This window comes from Diceros bicornis, chromosome 18 (genome assembly GCF_020826845.1).
Source record: "Diceros bicornis minor isolate mBicDic1 chromosome 18, mDicBic1.mat.cur, whole genome shotgun sequence".
In the NCBI taxonomy this organism is placed as follows: Eukaryota; Metazoa; Chordata; class Mammalia; order Perissodactyla; family Rhinocerotidae; genus Diceros; species Diceros bicornis.
The window spans coordinates 30,433,510-30,459,503 of NC_080757.1; the positions used below are offsets into that span (position 1 = coordinate 30,433,510).

A 25,994-nucleotide genomic window follows, 5' to 3' on the forward strand; every position below is an offset into this window, starting at 1 on the left:
AGGGACTCCTGGCTGGCCCATGTCCTCAGTCTGGTCTTCGCTGGCACCTCCAAACAGATCTGAGCCCCAGCACACATAAGAAAAGCCCCAGGGGAGGCAGGTAGGCCTGTGAGTTAAAAGAGGACAAGCAGGACACCCCTGAAGGCAGCAGGAGGAATTCCATTCTGCAGGAAGCTCTCTGAACCTTGCAAAGTGTGGCGTTCCCTTTCCCCTCAGCCTCTGGCTCACTCGGGGGCTTCTTTTGGTTTGCTGTCCCTCGCTCGGACCCCTCCCCATAAACCTGATGACCCTGGCCCCGAGGGAACTGTGAGCTTGCAGGTCTTACCTTGGGCACCTCGATCTCCCAGATGATGAGGTCGACCTTGTTAGGACTGGAGCCTGCCTGGGCACTCGGGAAACCATCAGTCTTCCTCAGGCCACAGCAGCCATCCACCGAGTCCATGCTGTTCCCGTCCGAACCTGCAGGGGAGTAAGCAGCATGCACAGACACACAGACGCCGGCTCAGAGCAGTTAACAATGCACCACTTCCAAACTCACACTCCCGGGAGGCCCCCGCCCCACACCCCCTCCTCAAGCTTGGCAGGTGACTGTCAACTCGCAGTCTAGAAGACTCAGAACAACCCCAATGAAAGGAGGACTGGGGGTGTAGATACACCTAATTTTAGCCTGTCACTTACAGTCCCACTTGCTTAATTGGCAGCCGCGCCCAGCCACAGCTGCTGGAGCAGAGACAAGTGGTGAACTGGGAAGAAAGACGCTGGCCCAGGAAGGGGAGGCCATGGGGCGGGGGAGGGGACAGGCCAACAGGTCCACATGGTCCCAGGAGCTGGGTATTAGGTGCAGGCCTCCAAGAAGGCCAACCAGTCACAACTGGTCCACAACTTTCCAACTATGCCAGCCCCCTCAGATGAAGGGTCCCTAGTCCCCAAGGCCCCAGGCCTGCCCGGGCTCATGGGCAGTGGCCTTCGGCCAAGCAGAGCTAGACAGAGTCCTCCCTTGCTCTCATCCCGGATCAGGGCCCTGCCAGCAGTGGATGAAGGAAGGCCTCCCTTCCCTCTGCTCGGGCCTGACTTGTGCAACTCTGAATGCTCTTCTGGGCTCATGGCAGGTCTTAACCCCCTGGTCAGAAACTGAGCTGAAGCTCACTCCCAAGAGGACAGAGTGGGAAGCAGCACCCTGGCACCCACTTGGCTGCTCCACTCTCTCTCAGGAGTGCACCAGGGGGACCATCACAGCAAAAGGGGGGCCAGACCAGCTTAAGAAAAGTGGCTGTGGCTTAAATGTGGACGACTCAATCGCCAGAAATAGATCACTCCTGAGATTCTACTAATTAGGTTATTTTCCACATGGTTTCTCCACACCCGGGGTGTAATCCTTTGCCAGGCAGCCCATGTACTATCTGGAGGCAGAGGAGGAAGGCTTACAAGAGATTCCACTCCCAGCTAAGGAAGAGTCACCTTCAAAGTGACCTCCTCCCTCCATACCAGGAGCTCAGAATGGGCTTCACGCAGGGAAACCTCCCCATCTGAGAGAAGCCTGCTTAGCCAGCCTGCTAGAAGGAGAAGCAGGCTGACGGGGGCTCCGCTCATATGCAGCCCCCAGCCTCTGCCGGACAGAACGGGGCTGGCCAATATCTGCCACCCAGACAACACCTAGAGGTGGCTCAGACCACACCAGGACTGTAGCAGGCTGCACTCAAAGGCCAGCTTCCACTCAGCTGGGTGGTCCCAGGACCACTCTAAGACTCAACTTTCTCAGACACAAGGCAAGGCTACCATGAGAATGCACGGAAGGCACGAGCCTGGAGCTTGGCGCCAGTGAGCGCTCGGGGAATGGAACTCCCAGGCTTCCACCTGCCGTCCCCACCCATCACCTCGGCTCAGTCACAGCCTTCACTTCCGCGAGGCTTGAACTCAGAAGCCTTCAACACATCTGAGTAGCTACTACTTTCAGTCTAGAGTTGGCATGCCGAGGCTCAGGGGCTCGTTAATTAAGCTGAGGGGCAACAGGCAAAAGGAAATCCCTTTATTCTTAAAAGGTTTTCACCCACTTTAGTTTTTTTTTTTTTTAAGAAAAAACATTTTAACATCCCTGAAGTTAGGGTGCACCATACCGTCTCTGGCCTTCTACACCATAATCAGCTGCGTTTTTCTTTTAGAGGTACGTAAAACAGTAGTATCTTAATCAATAGCATCTTAGAGATGACAAAATGTAGTGTGTGGTACACACCAGATGCTGCTGAAAGTAGCAAAATTCCCAAGAAAGATTCCCAGCCTTTCTGGAGCTGAAAAGGTAGGGAATGGCTCCAGGACAAGCAAGTCAGAGACCTACGCGGGGACGTGGCGGCCTCCTCCATGAGATAAATGAAAACACCCCGGGATAGCTGCAAAACCAGCGTCAGGAGCTGCTGACCTGTGAGCTAGCGGTCTGAACTGTCTACGCTGGGGTCAGCACTCGAAAAACCCAGGGGACACTTCGTTACCAAAGGGCCCCTCTTTCCCGGGAGGCGGAGCTGCAGCGGCACAGAAAGAAAGTGGCTGAGGCTTTCTGCGAACGAATGGGTGACGGCAACACGGCGGGGAGCGCGAGCCTCCCGCAAGTACTCAATTCAAAGCTGGGGCCATTCTCTGGGCACTTACCCGGAAAGAGCTTCTGGAGAAGGAAAGCAGGTGAAGACATGGGAACAAGCACATGATTAAAAGGAAATCAACCATTAAAAAAGCTCACACCCATTCTTGGTACTCAAGGGAAGTAAAGCTAAGGATGCCTCTCCATTAATAAAAACCATTAAGAGGTTTAAAAGAGAATGAGAGGCACACACAGGTTCATCAGTGAACCCAACTTAGAGCTGGTTCCTTCAGAAGGGCTGGGGAGGGTCAATGGCTGCCCAGTCAAGTTAAAGCTCCCATGGCTTTGGGGTTCAGGGCAGCCTAACTTCCCAGTTACCCACCAGCTCTACGCTGTACCCCGACTTTCTGCAGGCCAGCTGGGACACAGAGTTGAAAAGACCATTACTGCAGAAGTAGCAAATGCAGAGGCAGACCAGCAGCCTTTCCCTACAGGATAAAGGGACAGCCCCCTGGTCCTCTAAGTAAGGAACACCCAAGACCCTCCTACCTCCCGAATGATCTGCTTCCGCATCCATGGTCCATCCATCCTCAGTCCCCAAGTCTGACAACTCTCCCTTCAGCACCCCATTGCTGAAGGGCACAGTACTTTCTGGCAGCGGCGGGGTGATGGCCTTGTCCCTGGGGCTTGAGTTGGTCTCAGTACACGAGTCTTCGAGCCCTGAAGTGCTGACAGAATCTGAGCATTGCCCAGAGGAGGCCACTGAAGAGACACCCTGGCTGCAGTCAGACGTGCAGGTGACACAGCCAGCTTCTTCCACCAGGACGCTTGCCTCGTCTAGCGACTCTCCGAGGGTGGTGGCCGGTGGTGGGCAGGGGGCCAGGGAGATGTGGTGCGCGGAGTTCTTTGGCTTCCCGTCCTTGGTGGGGCTGGACAGAGGGCTAGTGAGGCAGCTCACGTACGTCTTTGGTGGTGGCAGGTCCTCTGCCGGCAGGCCTGGCGAGGGAAGGGCAGCATCTGACGGGCCCGCGGCTGCCTCCACTGTGGCCAGAGTGGGCTCTCCCACATCTTGCACCAGGGCAGATTTCTGGCTGACCGAGACACAGCTCTCCTCCGCCTGCCCTTGGAGCTGACCAGCTGAGGCCTGATACACTCGACCTGCAATCTTGCCCCTCGTGGCGGCCAGCACTTCTTCGGTTGCCTCCAAGATCACTTTGGAAATGATCTGGAATGCAGCCTGTTCAATCTTCTCATTTTTATCCAAGGTCTCTTCTTTGCCCAGTTCTCCTGTGAAGTCTCCGTCCCAGGCTCTGCTACCTCTGACCTGGGGTGCCGGCATCTCATCATCCTTCGCCAGCTCTGCATGAGCCGACTCGAAGCTACTCAACAACTTCCCTACTGCACCCTCTTCCACCCGAAGCGGGCTGCTCTTTCCTTCCTCTCCCCCTCCTCCCAAGGGAGCTAGGCCGGGAGCCTTGCCATTCTGCAATTCAGAGCCATGCTCCTGGGACAACATACCTTCTTCCAGCACATTTTCTCCCAACACTGCATCACCAGTGCCTTCCGCCCCACCTGTCTCTCTTGCCTTCTCCCCAGGGCCGTGCTTCTCGGTGGGGACTACAGACTGGCCTTGCTGGCCCCGCCCTGCCGTCCTGAACACAGACTCTCGCTTACACGCCTCAACTGCTTCATGGGGGAACGGAACACCCTTCGGGGATGGAAAGGGACACTCTGGAGGAATAGACTTGGCTTCATCGCCCGTCAGGGCTAGTTCCACCCTTGCACTGTCGTCTTTGTGCGTTCCTGGTCGAAATCTCAAGTCCGTGGCGTTAGGAAGGCTGCTTGAGGACTCTGATCTACGATAGGCTGGATGGGCCCACAGCAAGGCTGGGGGCTCTGTGGAAGGATTGCTTGCGGTGGACAGCTCCTTCTCTGGTGGCTGTGAGACACTGGGGGGTGTGGACACTACACCAGGACAGGCGTCTTCCACAGGGAGTGGTTCACTGATGGCAGGGTCGGCCCTCAGCTGCACAGCGCTGGCTTCTACCTGTTTTTCATGGCTGTTTACGTGCTCTTTTTTACGAGAGAAAAACCACCACCAGCCGAGGAGTGCCAGCATTCCAGGCAATGCCAAGGGGAAAAGCGAACGGAACTGGATGGCCATCCTGGAGGCTTGAAGTAATTATACCTGGGAGAGGAGGAAAGGGAGAGAGGGATGCTGTGAGAGCCAGGTAAGAGGATCCTGATGCGACTGCACAGGAAAGACAACCAACAGGTTACGACAGAGCTGTTTGCTCTCCCTTTCCCTGCCCCCAACAAGAGCATCCCTCCCTCTGTCGGCACCCAAGACTCCGGGTGATCCACTGGAGGTGGGTGGGCAGGAAGAGATACACCCCCCTTCTACTCCTTCATCCACACACACTCCCTTGAAACAAGCTGAGCCTTCTCTTGAACCCAACTCTCTTTCTTCATCACTTCTCGATGCCAAATTCTCCCTATGTTCCCTCAAAGGGCTGGTTATGTCTAGTGTTTTAGTTCTCTGAACTCCCAGAACAATTATCTATTCAGGTGGCGTTGGAGCATTTTTAAACACCCATGGAATCCACATATACATATCACTCATACATACCGACGAAATCATGAATCAATGAAACAATAGTTACACAGCAACAGAGAGCCAGAAGGATGAATACGGTTTTTAAAAGGATAAGGGGATGCTCCAGGGTGAGGAACCAGCAAAACACACACAGTGGCATGGAGACACAGGTCATGCTCAGAGAATCAAGTTGTTTAGTGGGCTCGATGAAGGTCCTGGAGCCTGGACTTTATCCAGTAGGCAATAGAGAACCAGTATAGGTCTGCAGGGCTTACACTCCAAACTATGTTTCCAGGTGATTCTGGGAGCAGGATGAATCATATATCAAGCAAAAAGAACCCGGAGACCTAAGTCAGTTAGATCCAGGCAAGGAGAAATGATAGGGGCCTAGAAAAAGGCAGTAGACATGTAAAGGAGATAGGAAACTCAATTTTCTTCATCTGTAAGATGGGGACATGTCTCATAAAGAATGGCTAGTATAAGGATTAGTTGAGATATGTATTAAGTGCTTTGCAGAGTTAGCTCTCATTAGAGCTATGTGATGGACTTATTCTAGAAAGCTTGTGTTCAGCGCCTCCCAGGCCAGCAAATTTTATTCTGTCTGCAAAAATTTATAAGTCTTCTTAAAACCAAAAATCCTTCACTGATATGGTGAATTACATCTTAATTTGGGTTTGCGCTTTGTTGCAGAGATAAATGTAAATGCTTTAACAACGCCTACTGGTTTAATTTACTTATATTAACGTTCTCTGGCAAAACCAGAGCCTCCAGTTCCTAGGGTGGTTCTAACGTTCAGCCAAGGCTGGGAACAACTGCTCTAGGACTTCTCTTCTCAAAGTGCAGTCTATGGACCAGAAGCATTGAGCGTCACCCAGAACCTGCTAGAAATATAGTCCAGAGGTCCATATAAGAATGCCCACTGGGGTGTCATCTGAAACAAAATTCAGAGGAATCACTGCTAAATAGATTGTAGGATCCATGGACATATCAGTGTTAGGGAAGGAAGCTGATCTCACATACTGGCATGGAAAAATCGCTGTGAGCCAGAAAATAAAAGATGTAGACCACCGTGTGTGTGTGTGTGTGTGTGTGTGTGTGTGTGTGTGTGTGTGATCTCTATGTCCACATAATATCACGGAAAAACGGGAGGATCCACACCAAGCCTTTCAGCTGTGGGAGAGGAGAAGGTTTTGTACCTTGATCTTGTATCCTACAACCTTGCTGAACTCATTTATTATTATAATAGTTTTTTCTTATCTGCGAATAGAGACAGTCTTCCTTCTTCCTTTCAGAAAGAGAGATTTTTAATTTCTGTAACAATGGTTCTCCAACTTGGCTGCACATTAGCATCACTTGGGAAGCTTTAAATTCCCAAGGCAGCACCCAGATCAAAGAAATCAGAATCTGAGGGTGAGGCTTGGCACCAGGTTTTTTAACCCAGGTGATTCCAATGTGCCATTAAGTTGGAGAATCACTGTTGTGCAAAAACTTGCACACACCAAAAAAGTGGTAGATTACAGGAGATTTGCTTATGTTCAGTGTCTTTCATGTAAAAACGAGAAGGAAAAGAGGCTAGGCGGGGAAGGTGCTCTCAAGATAAGGCAGTCCGCCCCTGACGGGGCCTGTTGTCAGGAGATCAAGTCCTATCAACAGGTCACACGCAACAGGAAGTGGGGCTGGGGTCTGAACCTAGGCTTTCTTCTCGTCCGTAAATTTAGGTTGATTCCTTATTAACTAGGCAATCCCATTTCAGCAGGGTTTATAGTCATGATTCCCACAGTTTTGTAGCAATTCTCTGATCTCAGAAAAAGATGAAAAGGGGTAGAGAGGAAGAAAAAGAATCCTCTGTCTCAATGACCCATAGGGGGCAGTCTCCCCATTTTACACACCAAGGGCCCAAGGCCAAAGTTACATTGGTGTGTATGTGTGTAAGGGAGGGAACTGCTACCCAAGACACAAACTGCCTCTCAGAACGGCTGGGAGAAGCCCCCCACCTCTCTGCCCCTTTGGAACTTAACAGTTGATCCCGGGGTTCTGCCCCTCCAGCAGTTGCCCTCCCCCCGCCCCCCAGAAGTTGGCTATACTACAATAAGGCAGAGGCCCAACACTCAAACATATCTTCCAGTCTGGCTTTGGTCCTTACCCCAGGAGATCCACACGCAACCCAGGCCTGCCCCACGTGTCGCTGCCCCTCCCCGCTTCTGTTCCCAGTCCTAGTTCACACTGACACAGAACCAGCCACCGGGGGCCACAACACGTGCTCCCTGCCTGCTGCTCTGTAGCTCACGGGTACACTGCTGCCACTCTCCTCCCCAACCCTCCCAGCCCAGCTTGTTCTCAAGAGACTGAGGCTCTAAGCCCCCGGACCCGCACCCACAAGACAAGCAGCTGTAGCTACTCAGCTAGTTACAGCTCAGGAGACACTGTTTCTGTGCCACTTCCATGCCAGATACCCCCTGTTGTGCCGGGAGGGCCTCCCAGAAGGCGTTTAATACTGCTACCCTGAGGCCGCGTCACTCAACCCACGAAATCCTGAATGTCCCACCGGGATCCCCAGCGCCCACCACTCGGACTAGAGCCGAGAGACCCTAAGCTGAGAACCAGGAGCCATCACTTCTACATGGTGAGAGCAGCTCCGGGCAAAGCCCTCCTCCCCATGACCACCTCCAGGGACAGGCACTGCCTGACATGGAGTTGGAATGCTCCAGGCACTTCAGAAAAGAGGTCTGAGATCCCCAGATAGGAGGGGAAGACCCGGTTTATTTTTTCCTTGCTGCCAGGGGACTGTGATTAGTGACATGAGCCATCTCCACCAAGGAGAGAGCCAAAAGCCCGTGGGATCAGCAGCCGCTCCACCCAAAGGTGGTGTGTTGATGGAGCCTAGCCAGGTTTCGCTAAAGGCGCCAGCTGCCTGGAGACACCTCACAGGGAGCTCTGGGTGACTGAAGCCCCCACTTCCCACCGTCACCTCCTTAGCCCTTCATTTCCAACTACCCGAGCCAATCTCACCTCCATCAAACAGACTTGTTGGGAATCAGCGAGGTGCCATTTCCCTGCTTTATGTGGTCTATAGGCCTGGATGAGGTAGCGTAGGATGCACCAAGCTTCCTGAAGTCTCAGACAGGGCACCCTTCACACACGCGCACGTGCGTGCACAGACACATTTCAGCCTTAGAAGGCTCTCTGCTACCTTCCTTTTCTGGGCACAGACTCTTGAGTTGCTCTCTTTGCCCTGGTTTTCTGTGTTTTTTTTTTTTTTTTTTTTTTTTTTTAACCTGAACCTCCCAAGATATAAGTGGCATTTAACACTGTGAGTCCAGGGGCCGGCCTGGTGGTGCAGCGGTTAAGTGCACGTGCTCCACTTCAGCGGCCTGGGGTTTGCAGGTTCGGATCCCGGACATGCACCGATGCACTGCTTGTTAAGCCATGCTGTGGCGGCGTCCCACATAAAGTACAGAAAGATGGGCACGGATGTTAGCTCAGGGCCAGTCTTCCTCAGCAAAAAAAAAAAAGAGGAGGATTGGCATCGGATGTTAGCTCAGGGCTAGCCCTCACAAAAAAAACCACAAAACACTGTGAGTCCAAAGGCCTTCACACTCACAAGCTAACTGAAGGCGGTCCCCCACCTCCTGAGGCCCAGGACACTCAGGCAGACCTGCTTCCAGTCAGGGAAAAGCCCCCCAGAAGGATGCAGAGCACTGCCATCGGGTTGGTGGAGAGGAGACTGGGCTATTTTGAATCTGCTGGAATTAAATAGCTGCCCGCTTATTTTTAGCAGGTCCATTTGCCAGGAATAGCTGCATGCTGGCTGGCTGCCCAGCGGTCACACAGAGCTGAAGGCAGGCACGGGCCACAGCCCCACCACAAGGCCTCGGCTTCCCCTGCTCACTCCAGGTTCTAAAAGGATTCCTTCTTTCTCCCAGAGGAACATGCCCTTCTCAGAACAGCTTACTTCTGGAGAAGTAATGGCCTCACTTCCAACCTCAACGACCTACCAGTCACTGAGGTCTAGAGCCTTCTGCTAAACAAGAAAACCAACCTCCGGGAATGCTACAAAGAGTGTTGGTCACAGTGACTAAGCCAATTTGGCTTCGGTTATTGCGGAAAAAGAGCTACATGTAATTTTAATTGACGGGAAAGTCCATCATAAAAACAAGAGCTTAGGAGCCAAGAGCCTAACAAGTCACGGCTTGGGCCTGGTCAGGGAAGCCACATCCACTCTGTGTTCTGAATGGACTTTTATAGACCCTCTAAGTTGAAATTCAAACATTTCCATTATTCCAGGGTTATCTGTTCACACTGCCAAAGACTGTCCCGGGGTGCTCACCAACAGAAGGAGGCTCAAGACACTCCCTCTCTACAGTGCCCAGCACATCAAGTCCTTGCTGAGGGGCTTTCCCCTTGAAGAAGGCCTTCCAAGGACAGGGAAAAGCTACATGATCCAGAACCTAAAGCCCCGCACTTGCTGTCACTGCATTCAGAGTAACAGTGGGCTGTGGGTCACACCAAGGGGCCCCCTCCCTCCTTCCCCCCATCCCCTCCCCCGAGTATGCTGGAGGAAGACCACAAACACAGAGGTCTTGGCAAGACCACAATAGTGCCTCTTGGTTTATACAGGATGCATTTACCTAATTCCGCATCAAGTTGAGATTACGCACATACATTCAAATATGTTTACATTGCTGCAAGCAAGTTTGTGTCCACCAGAAGCTCACAATCCCAGTGGAAGAATCTCTGTGTGTGTGTCGCTCTCACACACACACACCTGCACCAAGCTGAGCCCGACTTCAGAAGTGGGCAGAGAGAACCCAAGGAAGGCTGTCTCCAAGAAGGGGAGAATTTCCTGAGGTTGCAATGGTGGGTTAAGGACATAAATTAAGGTTCTAAACCCAAGGTGCCTTTGGGGGTGGAAGGGGGCAGCAAGTCCCAGAGAAGAGCAGAACAAGTCTCGGGAGCCGAAGCCGAAGAGCTGGTAGGGGCCAGACAAAAGGAGTTTGACCTTTACTGTCAAGGCAACGGGAAGCAGAGTCGCAGCAGTTGCCACACGGCCAAAGCAGAGCAAGTCACAAGAGGCAAAGGTCTGGGTGATCCCCAAGTGGCGACTGCAGTCTGATATTGGCAGCCACTTAGTCACAGGCAGCTACTGAGCACTTGAAATGTGACCAGTGTGACTGAGGAACTGAATTTTAAACTTTAATGTTAATTTAAATTTAAGCAGCCACATACAGCTGGTGGCTACCTAGAAGACAGTGCAGTTCTAGAGGGTGTTCCCAGAAGACCTGAGGGAAACACAAGAGCTGGATAAATGCTACCATGGCCAACGCCTACCTTGCTGGGCAGTGTCTGGTCCTGCCACTGAGGGTGAAGGACGATGGTAAGCTGGGCCACTCAACCTCAGCAGCATGGCTGGGGCCCAGGAATCAGAGTGCTGGAGCCATGCCTCAGAGGTGTGTTGGTCTCAGCCCAGCCTGGTGTTCACAGGCTTGTGACCCTCATCCTTAGGGGGCCTGAGTGAGCCGTGACTTATGTTGGCACCCTATAGATTCCAAATTAGCTCACAGTGGGGCTGGGAGGTCCTTCCCAGGACTGTCCCCCACACCCTCCATTGTGATGGTCCCGCAGAGCAGCCAGACCAGCCACACGCCCCGTTCTGGGTAAACCCGCAGTCCAAAAGTCACAGGACACTTCCCAGCCCGCACTCCAGGAGGATGGAGGATTATCCCAGTAACATCATCTGCTCAGCGAAGCCTTCTCCAGCCAAAATGGAAACCCAGAGTCAGGTCCCAGGAGCTCCAGCTAAGAAGAGGCAGAAGTGAAAAATCCCATCTCTGGACATGGTCTCAAATTAAGAGCTCTTCTTCCTCCAGTTCAATTAAAAATTAAACTCACTCCCAGTTTGGAAAACTTGGTAAAACAGAGAACCACACAAGGGTGAACGGCCCAGCCTCCCTCCTCCTCTGCTGACCAACCCCATGGCAGGTCCAGTCTCATGAGGCTTCAAGTGATAAAGGATAAAAACAGCACCGCCTGCAAAGGTGTTCCCATTGCTTTATTTAGCGGGTAGGAATGTGGTTTTAGAAAACTTTTTAACAACTACATCACATCCACCCTGCCCCTCATCCCCAGCTCTTGCTTTACAAGTGATTTCTGAGGATGATAAAGAGCAGGTGCCAGGAAAGTGGTCCCGGGTACACGGAGCCCCCACCCACCACCACAGAACACTCCACAAGACTGCCCGGAAGGTATGAAGCTGGGATCTGACAACGAGGTTACTTAAAAGCTAATCAAGATGATACATGCCTTCAAAAGGAATCAGAAAAGATGTCAGTGTGAAGCAAAGACCCTTCACATCACCGCCTCAGGTGGGCAAAGCAAAGGTAAGACACTGATTTTCCAAAAATCAGTGCAGACAGTGCAATATGACCAACTCCGAAATCACAAAGGCATAAGGTAATGTCTATTCAACAAATAGTTATTGGCACCTACAGAGTACAAAGCACAGTGGGACACAGAAATGAATCAGACAAATGCACTGTTCTCGAGGCACTTTCAAGTCTTTCCGTTTCTTTTAGGGCAAAACCCCCCAATGACTTCTTCTCCAGTGGGCCTGTTACTGCCATCCTCTGCCACTGACCAACTGAGAAGTCTGGTCCAAGAATCAGGCAAATGTCTTGGCTAGGGCGGGGGGTAAACAGGAATCAGCCTGCCCGTTTCCCCAGAATAGAACGTTCTAATGTCCTGGGGTGGGGGATGAGAGGATATTAGTCTGAATGCCAGCACTGTGGGAGCCAAGGGGGGTTGGGCTGCACCATTCAATATGCGGACTTTCATTCAGTACCCATTTTCACCACTACCTGGTGCCCAAATCGAGATCCTCTCTCATTTAAACTACTCCATAAAGTAAAGCCAGATCTTCTGCTGGCATGGTAGAAAGGATCTGGGGGCCTAGTCATCTTTGCCAACTTTCTACCAACCCTTCTGTCTTCAGCCACACCCCCCCAACCCATGCCTTCAAAGGGTCCTGTCCTTGGGCATGAATCAGCTTGCTTCTTGTTGACTGCCCACCCTCGCACACCTTCTCAGCAAGCTGCTGGAAGATGGGCTCCACCAAGACAAGGGAGTAAACCAAGAAAGGAGGGGGCACCGACCCAGGAAGCCACCCAAGAGAAGGGTGGAGAAAGGGAGAAGGAATTCCCAGGATGACGGGGAAGCAGAGCCAGGGACGGGGTGCTTCCCAGGAGCACCACAGAACTGCTGAGTACCTGGAGTGTTTAAGCACAATGAGAGGAGTTTCCCACCAAGGACAGGAGCTCAACAACATGGCCGAGGCCCAGGGAAGAGTCAGAGAACTGGTGAGAGAGAGACAGAAAACTAAGCTAAAGAAACAAAAGACATTAACTGGGAGAGGAGAAGGGAGGGGGAGACAAGAAAGGAAACATGGAAAACTAAGAACTTCACAGCCATAAGCAATGTCTACAGCAACGTACACTCCGAATAGCAACTTGACCACGTTGTGCTACCTCTACACTGAGAGCATGAGGGGAGATTAAGCGTAGCACTGAGCCAAGCAGAAAAACAAATCAGATAACATTAAAAAGGAAAGAGGAGGAGTGTACTATTTAGAAATAAAGGTAAATGGCAGCAAGGACAGGGAATTGAAAGCAGCTGCCTCTAGAAGAGAAAGGATGGATGGGGAGCACTCAGGGCAAATGGCTATTCTTCCAAACCTTGTGCAGACTCAAAAGTCCAATCTTTCTACCAGCAATGCTCTGATAGAAAATACATACATTCTGAAGCTATATACAAGTAGCAATGGATGCTCTATTACCATACAGCTTTGTTTCTTGTTAACCATCATAATATATAAATATGTATTAGTGTCAACTCACCTATGTACAAATATGTAATGCTTTATTTTTCCATAATAATAGATGCCAATTTTGCTTCAGAGACCCCAACTGCCCTGCTGACATAATAGCAATAATCAAAAATGAATGTGCTTATTGATAGTTAGACCCTTTGGAGCCGAGGGATCTGGTCTCCCCACCCAATGCCAGCATCAGGTAGCAGGACCCCTCAGGGCTAGTCATTTAATAAAGACTTTAATACTCTACTCACTGTGAGCCAGGTTCCACTGGAGATGCTTCCTCAGGAAGCAAAGGTGGAGGGAGGAGTAGGGAGTCACATTTCAGATAACAGGATAGCAGAGAAGATTCAACAATCAAACATAATAAACCTGCAGCCTCTCTCCACGGTTTCAGAGAACTGAGCCCTACTGAACCCTAAGCATCCCGCGTCAGTAATGAATTAACTATACTCCCTGTGCATCCAGAATGGTACTCGTTGGGAGAGTTGAGAAACAGTCACTCGATCACCTTCTGTGTTCTGTAGTTTAGATGAAGAACTCAGGCTGAGAAAGGCTGGATAAAGCATGCTTGGGAGAGCGGGGAGCTTTAGATAGAACAGTCCGGGAACGCCTCTCCGAAGAGGGGGCAACAGAGCTGAAGCAGCCCTGCCAAGATCAGAGAGGACAGGGAAAGGAGAGGGGGAGAAAGTTCCAGGCAGGGTGTGCCAAAGTCCTAAGGCAGGAACACTTGGCTGACTCAAGAGACAGCAAGAAGAGGAGGCGAAGATGAGGTTGGAGGGCTGCTGCCAGAGAAATGGCTCCCAGCGTCACTGGGCAGGAGCATTGCTGCAAGTCAAGAACCCAGAGGAACAGGTTCCCCGAACTTCCTCCAGAGAGGAGAACAGAGTTGTACAAAGAGCAAAGGGGCGGTAGTTTCCTAATTAATAAACAGAAGCTGATTCCAGAATCTATTCCAGAAACAGGATGCTTCTGTGGCTGGTAGCATGACAGGTACACAGGGACTCACTTTTTACTTGGTTTTCAGCAAATGCATTCGCCAGGAAGAGCTGGGTTTGCACCACACATTAGCCTTCGAGATCCTCTGCTAGACCCTTACCCTCAGCTCCCACTCCCTCAAATGACTTTGTTCGGGTAAGGTGGTGTTGCCCCCAGCGGGGCAGATGGGGACACACACACAGCCCCACACAAGCCCTTACTGCTACTTTGAATCAGACTTTGCGAAAACAACCTCGCTCTCCAGCCAACATAAACCATAGGCAACAGAGGGCCTTATATGGCTCGAAGCTTTCTTAATCAGAAACAAATAGATGGGCTGGAGTTGGCAGCTCCAAGTTAGACGGAAGGAGGAACAAAAAAAAAAAAAGAGAAAAGAAAGGATGGCCGTGAGGAACATAACTTGTTTGTCAAACTCCTTTTTCATATCTCTTCAGCCTCAGTGGCTCCCCACTAAGAATTCCTACTGAGGGGCACGGCTTTGCCTCCTCTCATGTTTCTATTTTGGTTTAAGCGAAAGGACTCCAGTAATCAGGCTGCCAGCAGATCCACAGTTGTACAGGGTTTTTAGTGTTCGTTTAGTGGCCTGCCCTTAGGTTGGGCGACTTCCCATAAAAACGAGATTATGTGATTTCCTGCGATTGGCTGCTGAGGCACAAGGGGTCCTCATTCCCCTGGGCAGCAGTCCTGAACTAGGGAGTTCCCAGCTCACTGGGCTCCCTCGGTCACATGCCTGCCTGGCCCAGGAGGCGGAGTTGGGCCCCTGCCACAGATCCGCAATAGAAAAGGCAGCCCCAGAGACCTGTTAAGGAGCCACCTCCCACACATACACACCCTATGACAGTTTCTAGGGTGGCTTTTTTCTCCTTCCTCTCCTGATTTGGAGGCAGCAGCAGTGTTGGCACCAGGACCTGCCCGGTACACTGAAGCCACATGCACTCGGCCCTCCTAAAGGATGCCACCTGCTAAAAATAGCACAGCAGCACATTCTTGGCCGGGTGGGCCTCACCAAAGTCAGAGGACAAAGCAAAGAGGCTATTCCCAGCACAGCTGTTTCTCACCAGAGACAGAGCTTAGGGCACACCAGAGTGCAGGCCTCCTTCCAAGGCAGCTCAGAGCAAGTTCCTCCTGCTCCTTTCTCTTTGGAGGGACAGGAAGGAGGTGCAAGAAGGAGATCTAGAGAAGACTGTACTGGCTTTCAGACGGCTGTCCCAGGCCAAGGCCGGAGGAGAAGGGGTGGGATGGCAGTGCAGCATGCGGCTGAGGACTGGGACTGAGCAGATCGTGTTTCCTCCTTCAACAGGGACCAAGCTACTCCCAGGTGACAGCCTGTTGAGGGCCAGGGGATGGTCTCGTGACCTCCATGTGAGGTCTGACAGGCCACATTATTATTAGCTGGGGAATGAGTTAGTTCAAGGTTGTCTTTTCAACCAGGCGATTGAGCTAAACCCCAGTCTTCAGAGCAGTTTTCCAGGCCCTAAGGCACAGCTACTAGTCTAAGAGGCTGTCTTAGTCATGGTCATTACTTGTGTATCTCCAAGACACTGAATGGTTGCATAATTCTGATGATAAAACATGGCTTTGGAAAGACAAGGGCATTAAAGAGTAGGATCCGGAGCTTCAGTTTCCTGGAAAATGAAAATGTTCTATAAAATGGGTACAAATACCTCCCTCATAGAGCTGAAATGAGGCTGAAATGACTCAAAACACCTAATAGTCTGACTCAGTTTGTGGGACAAATGATTTTAATCTTTTAAAAACCCAGTTTCATTTTCTGGATGAGGATGGAGGGACAACGGGGCCGTAAATATGAAACGGTCTCTGAGCATTGAGCTGGAGACAGAACCTCGATCTAGGTCCAAGGCCGGTCCAGCCTTCACTGTGTCCTGGGATCAGCTGACTTCCTCAGGGCCTCAGTTTCCTCATACAAGCTAGAAATACTTAATCTCATAGGGTTGAGAGAATAAGAAAGAGAATAGTTTGAAAAGAACCCTCCTAAGATGCCAGGTATACAGTAGATGCTCACTAAGTGTCTGTTACGCATCTTATGCTGTCTGGCTCCAAGAAAAGAGAGATCTCACATTATATGTCAAAGCACAGTCTAGCAGAGTTCAAACTCAGCATGCTCAGGACGAAACGAGGGGGCATCTGGAAATAAAGCTCGCTCCCCAGAGCTAGCCTCACACCAACACTGCAGGAGCCCCACTGTGACCCACCTCTTCTCAGTGCCTTCTGGAAAAATGGACTGGAGGGGCAGGATAAAAACGACACTAGTGGGGCCAGCCCCGTGGCGTAGTGGTTAAAGTTTGGCACTCTCAGCTTTGGTGGCCTAGGTTCACGGGTTCAGATGCTGGACACAGACCTACACCACTCGTCAGCCATGCTGTGGTGGTGACCCACATACAAAATAGAGGAAGATTGCTACAGATGTTAGCTCAGGGCTAATCTTCCTCAGCAAAAAAAAAAAAAAAAAAAGCCACTAGTTTGTAAGGGTCTGCAATTGGTTGAGCAGCAGGCCCACACTGGGATCCCACAGGAAGTCATCAGGTGGGTGAAGGACCAAGCAGCAGGTGTGCTGATATCTGAAGACCAAGGACAGTGAGTGCAAGCCTTGGAGAACCAGCAAGGACCTTTATGATAATAAACAGGCTCTCAAACCAAAACAGCTTCCTAAGGGCTTAGTATCTGGCCCTTGTGCCTCATGCTTCCATCCCCAGACCCCTCACTAGGCTCCTCTCTCAAACTGTTTCATAATTGATCATTGCCCTCCCACCTGGCAGGCTGGAACTTATTCTTAACATGCCATGGAGAGAGCTGATACGTAAATAATTTGTCACCAAAGCGGCTGGGTCTGTGGACTATGGAAGACTAAGCCCAAACATACAGAGCTTTATAAGGTAAGGCAGCTTTTAGAGTCGGGCAAAGAACTAAGACCAGCACTGTCCTATAGAACTTTCTGTGATGATGAAAATGTTCTAGACCTGCACTGTCCAGTACTGCAGCCACCAGCCACATGAGGACACTGAGCACTTGAAACATGACCAATGTCACTGAAGAACTGATTTTCAAATTTCATTTAATGCTTAAAAAAGTTTAACTAGCCACACACGACTAGTAGCTACCCTATAGGACAGGGCAGCTCTAGACCCTCTCTGCTAAGCATTGATTTAGGAGAAGAGAATAGAGATATCTTAAAAATTAAAAATATTTAGCACAGTAGCACCTTAGAGCTAAGAGAACTTGAGATGCACCTGAAACAGTGGGTTGAGTTTTTTTAGTCTTGCGAGCCCAAACACACCTCTCCCTCCCAATACACAACCCTGTAGGCAACTCCATCTTCCCGCAGCCCCAGGCACTTCAGTCTAACTCCAGGGCTCCCAGGAGCATAATCTGAACACCTTTGATGCTGACCAACCCTCTTTTTCAGCTAAAGAAACTGAGACCCCCAGGGGTCCAAAAGACCTGCCTAGAACCACAGCCAGGTTTCAGCCCTCATCCCCCAATCCAGGGCTCTCACCAGCTAAACCCAGCAGTAAAACAAGCCTCCTCAGCCCTCAGCGCTGTGTACCTTTACTTCTAGAACTCACCGGGGACCCTGCTTTGTTCCTAAGTGCATGGGCCTCAGTGACACCCTGCTAAGTGAAGGCAGCCAGCCAGTATTACCAGATAGGAACAGAATGTTTACTGTCAACTGCTGCAAACTATCAACTGAGCTGTAGAAATGTCCACATGGCAGGGACCTGGAGAGAACTAAGATCATTCAGTAGAACCATCTCAGTAGGAGGAAAAGAAAGTTAAGGACACCTTGAAAGCTACTTATTACTGAAAGCCAGTCCTCCAAATGCTGAAGGATAACACACACTCCTTCACTGCAACAATCAGCTTAGAAAGATGAGGAGAAAAACCCATGAATTTGACCTCCTTGGTCAAAAGCCTCCCAGAGGATCTAGTTTAAGTCCAAACCCACACCTGTCAGTCTCTCTACCCCTCAATTTGTATTTTCATTAGCCACTGAAACAATCCTGATGGCCCGCAGCTTCACCCTCCTCCTCAACTGTACTCAGAGGTGTGAGGATTAAAGGATTAGGGACACGTTTGCTTGTAACTCATCTAGCACAGTAACTGTCAAGGAAAAGCATCCTCTAAACATCAGTTCCCACATCCCCGCCAGCTACTTCTCCAGCCAGACTGTCCTACTCAGAACATTGTCACTGACATGTTTTCCACAACCCAAGTTTAAAACTAGGTACTAGGGCCAGCAGGTTTGCCCAGCGGAGTGCCACATACAGTGGGTACTTAATGCTGAATGATCACAAAGGTGAAACCCATGTGAGGCATTACGCCAGAAAGGGATGTGGAAGAAACAGAACTTGCCTTAAGAAGCAAGGTTTCGGATTAAAATACATCCCACGTAAATTAGAAATTCAAACAGTATGAGATTATTCCAGTGGGACAAGAGGCCCACAGGACCCACCACCTCCCCAGAGCAGAGGAACACTCCTCAGAATGGCCAGCTGAAAGTATTAACACAAAACTGTCAACTGCCCCACAACAGCACAGACCAACCTGCACTCACAGGGAAGATTAGGAAGGAGCGGCCTGGGTAGAATGGGCTGGCAGGCAGCAGCTCGTCAAGGACATGGGGTGCACAGTCCCCCAGGCCCTGAAACGTGTGTTCCATCGGGTCATGTTGTTGCAGGCTAGAGCCAGGAGGCTGGCTGGCAAAGTGTGGGGAAACCACTTTGTTTTCCTTTTCCTTTCAACCAAGTTTCCAGGTCAGAGGCTGGAGGGGAGGGGAACTTCTAATAAAATTCAAATCACGCTAGTGATTCAAGAGAAAATGTTAGTCTCAGAATTCTTTAGGAGGAAAAGCAACAATGCTTGAGCACTATCATGTACCAGGCCTAGCGCCAAGTCTCACAAACACTATATTATCTCAATATGTCTTTGGGATGAGGAGAGAGAACACCGCAAAGGGTAAAATTCACCTTCACCACAAACGATGGCTATGAGTTGGCTGGGTCCAAAGCCAAGAATAATGTGGGTTACCAGGTAGAGCAAAACAAATTGCTTTAAAATATTGATGCTCAGCAACCTTACACTGGAGACACATCCACTTGGCACCTGAGCAGGCCACTTACATCAGACACCTTCACTGTCATGCTGCAGTGGCCAGGTGTGAATGTATTTCCTAGAAACAGCTGGGAGGAGGAACTGACATTCATACAAAGGGCTCCAGCTAGACACAAATCCATTCACAGGCTTGGATAAGATCAGTTACCTGCAAATTCTGGGCCATCACCTAACAATACACGTGACAATACAGCCTATTTCACCCAGGTAGGCACTGAAACTTCTGTGATTTGCATACCTGTAGGATCTAGAGGACCTCCCCTAGCCCTGGGCCATACTTCATCTGAGAATATACCCAGCAATTATTACCCAGAACCCACAAAACTAGTGAAGTGGTGAAAGAGCAAAGGTTCAACACAAGTCCAAAAGCTCCCAAAACAAAACTTAACTTGTTTCCAGTGCTCAGAAAGTCTTAAATAATCAGCAGGTGAACCACTTGAGAGCCAAGAACAGAGGAATCTGATAAATGTTCAAATGCTGCTGCTCTCTCTTCATTTCAAAGATGCTCTGTACCTTTAAGAGCAAAAGAGATGGATGTTGCTTACTAAGATTCCAAGCTTTGTTTTCTAAATAGTTAAAAAAAAAAAAAAAACCACTAATTTGGGGAAGACTTAGTTACAAGAGCACAATAAGGTGTTCCTTCATCAGTAATTGTGAGCAACCAACAGATTATGATGCACCACGGGGCCAGAAGCCCATAGCTCCCTGCAGGAAATAAATTTAAACACCAAGAAGCCCGCTGCAGCCTTACTTCAGTAAGGGCAAGATGGCTTGTTTAACCTAATTGCCGTGCCCAGACACCCTACCTGGCTTGAGAGGCCTCCCCTCACACCTGGAGCGAAGTCCACCGGCTTTGTGTTAGCGGCGGCCGGGGAGCAGGAAAGCGCCCGCCAACCTGGGCGTCTCCGCCGGAGAGGAAGATCGCGAAATACCCGGCACTTCCAAGCTGTCTCGGGTCAGGTCGGCACCGCCCACCACCAACAGCTCCTTTCCTTCCTTAAGCCTCTCTTGGAAGGGAAACGGGAGGAACCGTATGCCAGGGCACAAAATAGTTGAACTGGCGAAAGCCCGCCCCCGAAGCGTCCAGACTACAGCCTCTCCAAGCATAATTTTGACCCTAACCCCGAAACTAGCGTGGTCCCTCCAGACCGCCGGCCGGCTGGGGGCGGTGTGCAGGCGGAGCGCGACATGTGACCCACGCGCCCCGGGGCATGAAGTCAGCGGGCGCACCGGGCAGGACGGCCTCGCCTCTCCGGACACCCTTTAAGGGGCTGCAAATGCTTATCCTCTCGAGACACCAAGGCTTTGACCTCGGGACCCTAACTAGGTTCAAGCGGTCCCTCTGCCCAAAACAGGGTTCCAATCACAACCGGTCTCCTAGCCTATCCTCCCGGGTCCGCAAACCAAGCCCTTTCTCCTGGTTCGCCGCACTGAACTCCCAGGGGCTGAGCTACCTGCTCGGGTGGGCAACCGCCAGGCCTAGGTGGGGAGCAAGCCAGGGCGAGCTAAAGGGGCCCAGAAGTCGGGGAGGTTCCTGAAGTGACCAATTCAACTCCAACCCCTCAGGACGGGGAAACGAGTGCCCGCGGGCCGTAGGGGACCTCCTCGCCCTTCTGAGCACCAGGCCCTGCCCAGAGCCCGCCCCCCCGCCGCCGCTCCCGGCTAAGACTGGGTACACACGACCTTTGAAAAGTAAACGCGTGTGGGGTTGGGCGACCTTGGGTGGGACGCGCTCAGGTCTGTCTCACCGGAGGGCGTGCGCGCTCCGGGAAAGTTAAGCCGAAGACCGGTCCCCGGGGCGTCGCGTCCTCGCCCCTCGCCCCCGAGGATGATGACGCGCGTGGGGGGCAGAGCGCGGCTGCAGAGCGCGCCCCCCAGCCACGCACACGCGACCTGTCAGCAGGAGCCCGCGGGCAGACAACCCTGGCAGGGGAGGACGAGGGGGCGCGCAGAACGACGAAAGGGAAAGAAGGGCCTGCTTGACAGCAGGAGACGGGCCGGAGACCCTCTGCACGCGCTCGGCGTCCGGAGCCTTCGGTCCCCGGGACACCTGGAGCGCGCGTCGCACCCCGCACCTGCAGACTCGGCTCCCCATCACCCCGACGGCGTCGCCCTCAGGGCCCCGGCAGGTGGTCCCGAGGCGGCCCCAACTTACCAGCTCCTCGGCGACCGCCGGGATGCAGAGTCCTGGCGCCGCCGCCCCCCGCCTCCCGCCTCGGCCCCGCGGCCCGGCCCCGCAGAGCTGCGCCGCGGCCGCTCCCCCACGTGCTCGCCCAGGCCGGTGGAACACAGAGACATTAAATACTGAGGACGCGCAGCGACGTGCCCGCGGCGCGACGCAAGGCCCCGCCCCCCGCCCTCGCGCCCCCGCGCCCGCTCGGCTCACCTGCGCGTGCGCGCCGCCGGCCGTTCCCGCCCAGGCCTCTCCCAGCTGCGCCAGAGGGGGCGCGGTCAGGAGGGCTCAGCCAACATCCCGCCGCCGCCGCCCACAGTCGGGTCCTGCTCGTGCTCTCGCGAGATGAGCTGTAATCTCGGCGGAGCTCGGGAGAGGGGCCTGGCCGGAGCTTTCAGAACCCCGGGAACCTCGAAGTTCTGCCCCGCCCGGTCCCAGCGCGGGTTCTCCCGCCTCGGCTCTGGGCGATCTCGAGCGGTCAGTTAGACCATCTGCCTGCCTCGTCATGGAGAGCCCCCTGAAAAAGGCCAAGGGGCCGGTGAGGGGCAGGGCTCCCTTTGCTTCCCTGCAACTGTCATTACATTGTATGCATAATCAGGTGGCCATTAATAATTGCTCAATAATAACCGCGTAATGGGAGTACTTGCCACCACTTAAATGCAAGGTGCTTGCCCATTTTCACACCTTGGTGATGTCGAAGCGAAACACTTTCCTCTAAGTGGGTTTGGCTTTTGGAATAATTCCCATGAAGAAATAATCACCATGAGTCACTGACTCCGCTAGGAAACTTGGGAAAATAAATTGCCCCCAGACAAGTGGACAGGGTGGGGTTCCCGCTGGCCAGGCCTGCTCTCAGTCTTAAGGCATAGGGACTTTAAGTGAACATTTGTTTGGGCACAATATAGAAAAGAGATCATGCTAAGAACAAACCATTACTTGGGAAAATGCTTCATCTTCATTGGTGATCAAATGCAAATTTAAATGGCAGTGAGATAGCATTTACCTATTGAGTTTTAAGTATAAATTCCTATAGTATATATGAATCCCGATTGCACGGTGTGATTAATGCCATGAAGGAAACAAATAGGAAGCTGAAATAGAAAAGAAATAACAAGAAGAGATCTATTTTAGGTGGTGTAGTTGGAAAAGGACTAAGGTGAAATTTAAACTGAAGCCTACTAGGTGAGAAGGAGCTGGCCTTGCAAATTGTATTTGGGAGTAGGAGTTGGAGAGTATGCCCAGCAGAGGCAACAACACAGGCAAAACAGCTTCTTGTGAACTGGAAGATCAGGGTGGATGGAATCTCGGGGGTGGGTGTGTGTGTGGGGTGGGGGGACAGTGCTGGAAAAGAAGGTTGGAGACCTAGAGGGAGGAGGTTTTATTTTTTGAGGGAACTGCGCTGCCTTACAAACCATAGTAAAGCTTGAATTGTATTCTACTCTGCTCAGCCCCAAAGCCAGGCATGCTTCTGTCTCAGGGCCTTTGCACTTGCTATTCCCTCCAACTGGAATATTCTGCAGAGCTCACTCCCTTACCTCTTTCAAGTCCTTTGCTCAAAGGTCACCTACTCAGTTTCAGTGAAGCCTTCCCTGGACTCCCTATTTAAAATTGTAACCACACACACACACACACACTTCCCTGTTCCTTATCCCTTCTTTATTTTTCTTCATAGTACTTACCACTATCTACATACTATATACCTCATTTGTTCATGAGAGGACACATTATTGAGGGCATGGCACATGGAGGACACTCAGTAAAAATGGCTTCAGTGAATGAATGGGAAGCCATTAAAGAGAGTTAAGTAGAGAGTGACACAACATAATTTCTGTTTTTAAAAGGGAGCTGTAGCTGCCGTGGAAAGAATGGATTAGAGGAAGACCAGCACAGAAGTGGGGAGACGAGTTGGGAGGCTGATGCAGTGGTCCAGGTGAGAAATGATGCTGGCCTGAGCTAAGAGTCATGGCAGTGGGTATGAAGAGACTGCTTGGGACTCAAGATATATTTTGGAAGTAGTAGCAACAAGACTCACTCATGTTATTGGGGGTAAGGAAAAGGGGACAATGAATGATGCTTCCTCTGGCTTGAGTTACTGTGTGAAATGGGGTACAATTTATTGAGATGGGGCAAGATGGGGGCAGAGAATCCATAGTTTCATTTCGGACCCCTTACGTTTGTACTGTGTTTGTGACATCTAAATGCAAACAGTAATTAAGTTGGATGTGCAAGCCTGGAGCTCAGAGGAGTGGTCTGGGTGGGAAATACAAATATGTATTGAAAATCACGTACAAAGCAGATATTTTAAAGAAGGACAATGCCCTGGTGATGGTGGAGGTGGGAAGTGCCTACAGGGAAGAAATTGAAAAAATGATGTCTAGTGGGGTAAGTCCTGGAAGCATTGGTAGGAAAAAATGAGGAGAGGGAGAGAGTAGAAGAAAGAGGAGATGAGGCTCTGAATGTGGTGATGAGAGGGAGGGACAGAAAGCAGGGGGCAAATGCGATCAATATGTCAGTCATATCCTGTGCTTGGAGACAGGGGCAGAGCCTGCCAGGATGGAAGGAATGAGGAAGAATAAAGGAAAGGGGTAACCGGAATACAAGGGAAAGTACAAGACAGGAGTCAAAGGGGAGAGCACAGGATGAACTGAAACCACAACCAGAGATCAACCCAGCAGCTGTGGCTGAGGAGGTGGCCACAGGTCAGGGCAGTTCAGAGGTCACGGGGTGGCCCTAGTATAAGATTAGAAGGTGCTATGAGAAGGGAGGTGAGGGTGGAAGGTGATCCTAAGAACTTGGCCATGAGGAAAATAGGACTACATTGTTAGACTTAAACTTGAACATCAGCTCAAAATGGGCAAAGTGTCTGCTGAAGGCAAAGATTTTAAGATAGGATGCATAAAACAGCTTCAAGGAAATCCACGAACCCCCTGAAATTGCTCACATGGTTTTATAAGTATGATGTTTTTCTGCAGAAATAGTTATGGATAACTTCTATCAGATTCTGTGATCCTGACATAAAAAAAAAAAAAAAGAATAAGGATCTGGTAAATAGAGCAAGAGAGAAGGTAATGCTGTATCTAAAAAAAAAGATTATGTCAGTCAGAAGGAAGGGATGAATAATAAAGCACTAAAAGGAGACAAAAAAGAAGTGGGCAGTGCCCACTTAAGGGAGGAGGTCCCCAACACAAGCTAATGTAGAAGCTGCCTTCTCTGATAAGTGGAAACGGTCTGATCAGAAGCCGATGCAATGATTCATTGAAAGTCTATAACGCACACCACCCTTCATTCTGACTCCATCCTCACCAGGCAACCTTCTGGTATAATTCTGCTCAAGGAGAGAAGTCGTGGTTGGACATGTGGAAGGCACTGGTCCGCCTGAGAGGTAGATTTTTGTCATTGTAAATTACGTAAGTGGCCCTCTTGTTTTCTACATCTGGTGTGGTTTGTGAATGCTTTTTGTTTGACTCAGCTTTCAGTTCTGGGACTCGAACATGGTGAAGTTTCTGAGCCTGTCATAAAGCTGAGTGAGGGCTTGATGCCGGGCCTTAGGGAATTTCATCAAAACATCATCTTGTGAGGCTCTTTTATAAAGTCAGCCAGTTGTTTTCTCTTGATAGCCCCTCCAACTTAAGGGGGCACATAGTTGAGAAATGTCCTGCCTTTCCTACTGGAAGCATCTACAGAAGGAACTTTTTCAGTGCAAACAAATATGAACTGTCTCCTTTATGGGCAATACAGTGAAGGAGTGTCTTTACTCCTTCAGTTTAACAGAATAAACAAGTGGAACCCAACCCCTCCCACTCTCCACCCCACTCGCTATTCCCTTAAACTGAAGAAGCACTTGGTTATGGCCTGGGGCCATGTGTGTTTGCAGGGAAGAATAAATGATCTGCTCCTAGACGAGTCAATGGAAAGAGATGGGGAATAACAATATTAATGGCCAATACTTAATGAGCACTTAATGCCCAGCACTGTGCAAAGTACTTTATCCTAATCCTCCACCAACCTCAAAAACTAGATACTCTTGTTATACTGTATACATTTTACATTCCCTTTAGTCACACAGCTGCAGAGGCAAGGTTTTAACGCAAGCAATCTGACTTGGAGCCCATGGATTAACCAACTCACTAACTGCTGCTGTAGGCAGACCTAAAGATCCTAGGAGCAGATTTATACAGGGGCATGTCTGCTATAGATTGAATTGTGTCCCCCCCAAAAAGTTATGTTGAAGTCCTAATCCCCAGTACCTCAGAATGGGACCTTATTTGGAAATGGGGCAGATGTAATTTGTTGAGGTCATAGTGGAGTAGATTGGGCCCCTAATGCAGTACGGCTGGTGTGCTTATAAGAAGATGGCCACGTGAAGACAGAGATACACAGGGAGAACACCGTGTGACAACAGAGGATTGGATTTATGCATCTGCAAGCCAAGGAAAGTCCAAGATTGCCAGCAAACCACCAGAAGTGAGGAAGAGGCTGGGAAGGATTCCTCTACTGGTTTCAGAGGGAGCTCAGTCCTATTGACAACTTGATTTTGGACTTCTTTCCTCCAGAACCATGAGACAATAAATCTACTATTTTAAGCCACCCAGTTTTTGGTACTTTGTTACAGCAGTCCTAGGAAACTGACACAGTGCCCTTCTTTCCTGAACCCATGGATGCC

The 25,994-nt window shown here is 50.7% G+C and overlaps 1 protein-coding gene across 3 annotated transcripts in view; it reads right to left on the reverse strand.

Moving 5' to 3' along the window:
* The window catches only part of AKAP1 (A-kinase anchoring protein 1), a 29,707-nt gene extending 8,321 nt beyond the window's left edge, over window positions 1-21,386 (reverse strand). The window contains exons 1-3 of one of the 3 annotated variants that reach the window (XM_058560603.1): window positions 21,314-21,386; window positions 3,119-4,757; window positions 326-459 (exon numbers count right to left, since the gene is read on the reverse strand). In XM_058560603.1, coding sequence (XP_058416586.1) covers window positions 326-459; window positions 3,119-4,733 — 1,749 coding nt within the window. In that variant the 5' untranslated portion in view covers window positions 4,734-4,757; window positions 21,314-21,386. Of the gene's footprint in view, window positions 1-325; window positions 460-3,118; window positions 4,758-19,547; window positions 19,672-19,964; window positions 20,698-21,313 lie in introns of those variants that run through there. The other 2 variants (XM_058560605.1, XM_058560606.1) reach the window with 2 other exon arrangements.
* Between the last annotated feature and the right edge of the window lie 4,608 nt (window positions 21,387-25,994).